Here is an 8,786-nt window from a genome sequence, read left to right on the forward strand (position 1 = left end):
GACAGCAGACTTGTGCTCCACAGAGCCACTGCCACCTCCCCCCAGATTACTGTGACACCATGCAAGCCCTTTTGCACAGTAACTCACAACCATGATGGCAGCAATCTGAGTTTGCATGCCATCAGTCTGAGCTTCTGCTGCAGCACACACATGTTGGGTGGTTGCTGCTTGTGCTCAGTGGAAGCTGTGACACTGGTCTCAGCTGCTGCATCATGATTGGGTCCACAAGTGTGCAAATGGAGTTAGCTACCACTTCCATGCTGGAAAGGATGAGCTCCAAGCTCTGCACATAGCCCTATTCCAAGTTTTTGCTGGACCCCTCCATGCTACATGCCATTGACTGCAGGCTTTCTGTCAGGCTTACCAATGCACCAAACATTTTGTTATTCATATCCATCAGCCGCCTTCTGTAGGCTGTCCCATCGAAATCCTCATCTGAGTTCTCTCAAAGCTGCAAAGCCTGCAATGGAACCTGTGTGCAAGCTGACGTATGCACTATTCTAGCCCCTTGCTTTGTCTTCAGCATTGCTCTCTTTTGGTGTTCCTCTACTGCATGGCCAGTTTGCACCTCTTGGGTATCTGAAAGGAAAAAGGCACAAGGATAAGGATGTGGGGAGGAGAGGGAGGGAAAGTAAGAAGTGTATGCTTACACCATCTACAGCTTGTAAATCGGAAGAGATTGTGGGATAAGGAGGAAGTGGGATGTGAGAAGGGGGATGAGCTATAAGGACACCGTCATCTTCAATGGTTTCAGTCCTGCTGCTGGCCAAGGCCTCAGCAATGAGTGTCCTATAATGGCCAGCACTATCTCCTCCATGGGAGTTAGGACGTGCAGGCACGTCTATTTTCCTCTGATTAGCTCCTGCTGTCTCTGGTATTGTGCCACCTTCTCCTGCAAGAGAGAGGGAAGTGTATCGGTGAGTGTTGTGCAATCTGTTTGTCTGATGGGGCAGTCATGGTTGAATAGCTGGCAGTGTGTGCAAGGTGAGATTTGGGTGTGAGACTTGCAGCAGTGCTAAGTGTGTGATGGTCAGGTGAAGCTGTATATTGGGTATGAGTTCTGACTGATCGAGATTTTTGGTAGGTGCACGATGGGAGTGTGGTTATTTGAGCAGTGCTGAGGTTACTGGTGCAGTTAGTAGGACATGGCATTTAAAGATGCATTCACTAACCTTGACCACTTGTGCAAGCTTCTTGTGACACTGCATCCAGGTCTACGGGTGTTGGCTCCAGGCATTGATTTCCACAGCTATCTGCTACCACTTCATTTGATCATGTGTCTGGAGGGCCTCCTACACACTGTGGAAACAGGACATCTCTGTTCCTTTCCACCTTCTGCACCAAGACTTCCAGTGCAGTGTACTAAAACCTTGGAGGCCACTCTCTCCCCTGTTGTGCCATTCCTCAGTCTTTCTCCAACCATGCCTTCCAGCATCTGTTGTTGCTACAATGCACCATCTCTTTTAAGAGTTGCAGACTAGCTTTATGTAGTGCTAGCCACTCATGATATTGGCCCCCTGCTGATGTGCTGAGCCAATGAACAGCACAGTTAGTGCTGGCTGGACACAGGGATAATTGAAATGAGCAGGCAGCACGAAGTTGGCATGCTGCCTGATTGTGATCAACAGACACGGGTTAATCATGCATAGTGATCCCTGTGCCCATTTTCGGGAGCTATCCAATTTAGGCCCTCTTGTGTGTCTGACTGGAGGAGAATGAGTTGTATACAATGCTGCATAAACCCTGAAATACCTTATTTGAAATGGGGACTGTTTTCATTCATGACAACTAATTTTACATAACTAAAATCAGACAGAGAACAAAATAGGTCAGAAATTATCTCATGTAAATGATTACATTCCTGAGAGTACTGAAAGTCCTTTAACTCAAATCTGAACATCGAGGTGATGCTGCATTTTTGTTTTAAGATTTGCTGCAGAGAATGCAATCAGCACAGTGAAAGCAGTAATGCAGAAGCTAAATTAAACAAACCACTTCTACCTTGTTCGGGTTTCAGGTTCGGTTGCTGTCTGGAACTTCTGATGCACCAGATGCATTTCTGGAGTTTGGCTCACTTGCGACAGTCACAGCTGAGATCCTGGGAGAGGTGGAAGGCAAAAGAAAGATGAGTTTTGCTGAAGCACACCGTAGTAGTGCCAGACCAATTGCTATTAAATTGATAGGCTACTACTGGTTGCTAGGCTAAAGAGATCATATATAGTTGCCCTTTGGCTATATGATGGCTGATATACCCAGGGTTGCCTACACTAATTGGCCCTATTCCTGGAGGTGTCATCCCATGACCATCTGTCTTTGACTGCCCTAACCCGACATTCCGGCCATTGGTTGCCCAAATTGTCCATACTTGTGGTACAGAGCTTTCTCAAACCAATTGGAAAGCAAGCTTGTTTATTATCCGATTGAGTCATAGAGTCATTAGGACACATTGAGTCCATGCTGGGATGGAAAGTTCTTGACTCTGTGAAACAACCTTTTTCTCATGTCCAATATTTTTACAACCATTAAACAAAAGTATTTGAAGAATTTAAAAGATTACAATTTTTGGGTGGCTTGCTGCAATGCCCTGGAGATTAGTCGTTAATTCCTGGAGACTCCAGGGCAATCCTGGAGGGTTGGCAACCCTAGCTGTACTTGTGATGAATGAACAGACTATTGGCTAATGATTACAATTTGTGAAACTTTACTTTTTAAAAACAGTTCCTAAAATCTCTGGAATTCAAACTTTTGCTTTGATTTATATTTGTCTATTAATTCGCCAAATCTTATCCTTGTAGGTGAGGTATTACGGCTATTATCTGTCTCAATTACAGCCACAGTGATACACAGATGGGCACACAGATGGACAGGGCCATTGGAGTAAAAACTGACACAGGTTGCCTCACCCCATCAGCAAGGTGAGACCGGAGCACCATCGACATCGTTCCAACCTACGGAAGCTATGTGGACATTCTCCCTAATGAAGGGAAACAATGTAATGTAATTTTTCTAAAGTTAGTGCTTGAAAATTATGAGATTCATAACTTAAAACATTTAAATATTTGATATAAAGAAGCTCTCTGGTAAGGCACTTTTTCTGTAGAATTTCTCTGTGCAATGCACTGTTTTTTCTATAGAACTTTCATATGTGACACTTGAAGCTGTGCAATGCAGTGAGACATCTCCACTTGTCAGTAGTTAGAATCCCATTAAAATATTCCCTAAGGATATCCTATTCAATAATCTAAAGGATCCTGTAGGAATTTTAGAGGATTTTTATTGTCTTATAGGATTTAATAGGATCCTGTAAGATTTCCAAATTCTTATGGAGATTTTAGTAAGGGGCTGCACTGGAATGGCTGGAAGGAAATGAAAGCAGGATACGCAAGCGAGCCCAGTGTCTGAGAGCATCTGAGAGCAATTTTGTGGGTTCATTGAACTCTAGTATCAGATCAATGAAATCAAATGAAGACATTCCATATAAACAGGGCAATGCCTTTTTATAGAGCTAACAGCTAAATTACAAATTTAGTGTCAAATATATATGCATATAAGAAATGAAGACCATCCCTTACCCAAAACCTTAAAGGAACAGTGTTGATCTGCTGGGGAGGGGGAAGGTATGCCTTCTGGTAACTGCTTAGAGCAGCTTAGTTTTTATAGGATGACCTCACTATTTAAATTGTTATTGAAATGATTGCCGTGCACTCACACCTGCCACTTTTTGAATACTGCCAAGCAGATTTTCTTTCTTTTTTTTTACCTTTCAGGGAATTTTGGCTTACAAGTTGGAAATTCCTGACAGCTCATTTTCCATTCTCTTAATTGGCCCCTTTAGGATTGCAGTTGGGTCACTCTGCCCTTCCTGCTGGCCAACAAACAAGCTTTACAGTGTTCATGATAACGTGACAGATTATTCTTGTTTTTAAAACAAAATTCGTGAATGCGTTAAGAGTTGTCAATGTGAGAGTCTCGTCATCAAAAAACATTCTAAAAAATCAAACCGTTGCATTGGATTATGATTGCTCGAATACTTGCTTTTCTGTGGCTATTTCTGTTATGTTTTTGACTGTAATTATTTAAGAATTTTGTCCTGATGACATCATCCAGAGCAGTGTCTTGGAGTATTTACTGATTCTGACAGTGTGCTGGAGCTCAATTAACATCAGTTGATACCATCATTAACCCAGAGCACTACAGCTTCAGCTGTCCATGTGTTCATTCAGTTTCATCATACTGCTGAGCATGGTATCTCCTCCAAGCTGTACCCCTGATGATATCATCAGTATGCACTGTGTACACACTTTTTTAAAAAAAGTATAGAAATAAGGAATGTCAAAATTAATCTGAATTCTTTTTAACTGCCTCATTTTTTATTTGAAGAGGTCCCGGGAGTAAGAATCCATCCATTTCATTTGTGGATAGGATCAAATCCTGCGCATATTCTGAGGGAATATTTGTGAATTTTTTTTGTTGCCCCACTTTATTTGGATTAGTTTCTTCCATCTCTTGGTTCTGCCTTACACTGTGCATTGCTTCCTGGCTGAGAGAGTGGGCAAGTGGTCTATTAACAGGACTCCAGTAATTCCACTCTGTGACTGGCCAGCAAGGAGGTTCATCTGCGTGTGTGATGGGAAAACTCAGGGGTCTCACCTGCTAATGTTCCTTTCCTCCTCATGGGGAATGCGCCTTACCTCCCCTTCACTGCCTACCGAAATTCCCAAGCATAAGCCCACGTCCTACCTTATAAGGCATTTGTGCACCATTGTGGGTGCAAAATTAAGCAAAATTTGTTTGATGCAGTTCTTCCCTTTGCAAAATGGTAAAAGCAGTGGAATCCTGCATTATGCAATAGATTAGAATGGATAACGGAATCAGACTCAGCCATGACAGGTCTGAGTGCACCATTACTAACAGTGTAAGAATCAAAATTGGGACATGGGAGCAACTGACATCTTTCAGGAATATGCTGGTCTCAGGGTTGCATCCGTATGGATTCTACTGTATTTACAGAATTTTAGTTTCTTCCAGATGACGCCATAATTGGCAGCTCATTAACTGAGAATGACCCATAGTGTATCTGTACTAAAATCAAAAGGACACTATTTACAGCATGTTCTAAGTAGTTCCGTGTGTTGCTATGATTATAATTTATAAAATACAGCCAAAAACCTGGTGAAATCCCCATGTTTTATGTCACAATGTGAAAACAAAACAGATTGCTCTCCATTTAAATGAGTCATAGAAATAAATTTGTAAGATGACAAATTGTTTTTTCAATCATGATTCTTTAATCTTCTGAACAATCATTTAAGCTTGCCATGAGAATACTGAGCACCTTGTCAACCTTCTACAATGCTGTACCAAGACATTGTACTGACAGTGTATATATGCTGCTATGAAATGTATTCTGTTTCAGTGAGTCACCATGGATTCAGAAACATGTATTTTGTATTCCTTTCAATAAAGTTTTTTTGCTGTATTAAAACTAAGGTGTACAGTGATGTTTGTTTGCAAGTTGGACTGGTTTTAGTGGCTAGAGTGATAAAGTAACTAAGATTGCAAGTCACTTAATGGCATGACTATCCCTAGGATAGTTCAGACTCTATCCTTAGCTAGTTCAAACTCTATCCCAGGATAGTCTAGACACATACAGTGCCATGTTCTACAGGAGAACCAACTTCATATTCTAGTTTTGGTTGGCATTGGTGTGTTGTTATCTTATGCCTCCTGGTAAGTGCTTCTGTGTGTTATGTAATTAATTGTGCCGGACTAACAGAAAATGAAGCTTCCAAACAATATGTCACAATTTCTATCTGCTGGATCTTTATTAGTATCTGAGCAAGGTTTGTTCAGGGTACTGATGAGGAAACCACTAACCTTATACAGGCAGATACAAAATGGCAGCATCTATCTCCAGAGGAGGGCAGGGAAATTGTTGCCTCTCAAGGCACTTGCAAAAATCACCTCTTTAGATGGGTCTCGGTGCTTTGAGGTAGGAATACTGTCTCATATATCTAATAGTACTGCTGCCAGGGTTAAGCCTGCAATTAGCTCCTCTGCTTTAAGGAAAAGGGGACATTTACTGAAATATTGCCCCAGTATCAAGCTGAGGGGAGGCAAACAACCTCCATAAATTATCACAAAAGCCACCAGTACTTACATTTTAGAGTTACTTTAAGGTAAGAAACTGCCGATGGTGCTTCGCAGCTAGAGTTAAGTTCAATAAATGCTGAGCCAGAGAAAAGATTGGAGACTTTGCTTCTGGCATGTGAGTCTGGTTTAGCCTGGGACATTGGTTGGGGAGAAGGATGGCATCAGTGGTGAGGGAATGGAGTTTGTGGCAAGGCCTTCCTTTAGTGTCTTTCCTGAACTCAAGCCACCCCAAAGCACTTTCAGCTAATCAAGTACTTTTAAAATGTAGTCACTGTAGTAATGTGGGAAAACATAGCAGTTTACACACAATAAGTCCCACAAACAAAATTGGGATAAATGACCAGATAACTTGCTTTAACGATGATGGTTGATGGGTAGCTGTTGGCCAGGAAATCTCCTCCCTGCTTTTCTTCAAGGAGAATTATGCAATCTTTATGCCCACTTCGAAGAGCAGATGGGGCCATCGGTTTAACATCTCATCCAAACAACAGCAACTACTACAATGCAGCACTTCCTTAGTAATTAATTACTCAAGTGCAAACCTAAATTGTGTGCTCAAGTGTCTGGAGTGGGGCTTGAATCCACAGCCGAGAGGTGAGATTGCCACCACTGAGTCAAGGCTGATACCTTCAGGTTCATTCCCTGGTCTATGCCGAGTTAGCTGATCTCAGATGGATCATTACAGTTGTTCTCAGTTACCTTGAGGTAGGAGCTAAAGAATTATCCAGGATTCCCACTCCTCATTGCTATTCAGTGACTACGTTGGAAAGTGCATGTGTGCAGCTGTTGGTTAGGCCATGGTGGAATCCAGCTGTAATACTCTCCACAGTTGAATAGTCTAAAAGTACTGTGGAGAATGGATGAAGTACCAGAAGGCATGTTCACGAGGGGTGAGGAGAAAATTGGACTATGACTTATACAGGTTTTGTATTTTATTCAAAAGTGTACAGATTTGTTTTGGAGTGAGATTTTCCAGATAGACTAAACTATTTGGTTTGAACCTCCCAGTCCGATATCACATGGGCATCTTAATGGTATCTTGTATGAATGAAGGTAAGGTCTTCTCAATATACCAATAATAAAACCGACGTAATCTCTCAAAGTCACCAAGATATTCTACATAATGTACAAACTTTGTGTGGCATGGAAGCTGTAAAGCTATTCTCAAAGTAGTTTATTCATTACTTTAGTGCTTCGAAAACATGCATTTTAAAATACAGTGTAGTATAATGGTCATGTTGTCCATTCTAAGACTGTAAAATGTTTTATTAACATACAATCGGTGACCTGTTTAGCTGCAGTTTGAGTTGTGATTAAATCTAATGAAAAATGGCCTCAGCTGTGCTGGTGTACATATTTATTGACATAGTGAGCACATTATAATTTTCAGTTGTGAAGAGTTACCTGTACCATCTACAGGAAATAAAACTCATACATGCTGCTGGAAACAGATATTAAAGCCTTAGGAACAGCTACTGAATTTCCCCCTATTTTGCTTTCCTCCACATCAACCAGCTGTGATGTCTCCCCAGCTCTGCCCATGGTTGTACCTCTGCCTGAAACTGCTCATTCACTACACTGAGGTTAATTTGTTTCAGTATTCCAACCTGCTGAGGTCTTGGCAAGCAAAGCAACTTTCCAAAGTAATGCAGCTCTACGCTGATCATAAATAGGGTCAGAGAGAAATGTTTGGCTGTAATACATTTCCAATGTCTGATACTCCATACAACAGAATTCAAGGAAAATACACAATTTTCAGTGAAGAAATAGTTTTGAATATTTGTACTTGAATATAAAACTGCTACTGCACTCCACTCAAAGGGTTAAAAATATCTTATATCTTTGGGGAATTTAATAAATAATAAAAACACACACGAGCAAGGCTGCTCAGTTACAGTAATGCCTGGTTGGCTCACAGTGCTTCTTGTTGTAACAGCAGCACAATGTGGTCACAAACATGGGAACAATTCCAAATGCTGGGAATGCAGAGGAGTGCAAAGATGATTGACAGTGGGAAGGTGAGACTTTGTTTTCCACAAAGTCACGAAGCATAGTCAAGGTAAGTTGCAAAATTAGGATGAACTGCACTCTTTGCATTGGTTTGAACAGTATTTGAGCAATTACTGAAACAAAACAGATGTCAACTGTGCATATTATATAAAAGCAACACATAGGGATGCGGAAATATCAGTAGATTGTCAGTTATCCTAATGTTTCTCTTTACACAGTAGAAGCTTCTTAGTGAGACAAGCAACATGTTATTTTTATCTGATCTGTTCTATTAAACACTATTAAAAAAAGTTGTAATTTTAACTAATAGAGATATTATTTCGTGAATTGAACGACACATGTAACTGAAACTGGTACTACAACATTCAAAAAAAGGCCTCTACAGTTTTACTGTTTACTTACAAAGATACCTGGAATATTAACTGGAGGAGGAAGAATTGCAACCAAGTCAATGGGGGAACCTTGAAGGCAGAATGGAACATAGCCTATTATTATATCAGCACTTTTAGCAACAGCCTCCCATCAGCATGGGCAAATGTCTGCAAATTCAATCATAGGTATATAGGAACAGGAGTAGACCATTCAGCCTCTTGAGCAGGGATAGGCCCCATGGACATTTGACA

At 41.1% G+C, this 8,786-nt stretch overlaps 1 protein-coding gene across 1 annotated transcript in view; it reads left to right on the forward strand.

Moving 5' to 3' along the window:
• The window catches only part of bcl11aa (BCL11 transcription factor A a), a 237,959-nt gene extending 232,539 nt beyond the window's left edge, over window positions 1-5,420 (forward strand). The window contains exon 4 of the mRNA XM_068044879.1: window positions 2,796-5,420. Coding sequence (XP_067900980.1) covers window positions 2,796-2,840 — 45 coding nt within the window. The 3' untranslated portion in view covers window positions 2,841-5,420. The remainder of the gene's footprint in view (window positions 1-2,795) is intronic.
• Window positions 5,421-8,786: the final 3,366 nt, after the last annotated feature.

Source organism: Heterodontus francisci, chromosome 13 (genome assembly GCF_036365525.1).
Source record: "Heterodontus francisci isolate sHetFra1 chromosome 13, sHetFra1.hap1, whole genome shotgun sequence".
Lineage (NCBI taxonomy): Eukaryota > Metazoa > Chordata > Chondrichthyes > Heterodontiformes > Heterodontidae > Heterodontus > Heterodontus francisci.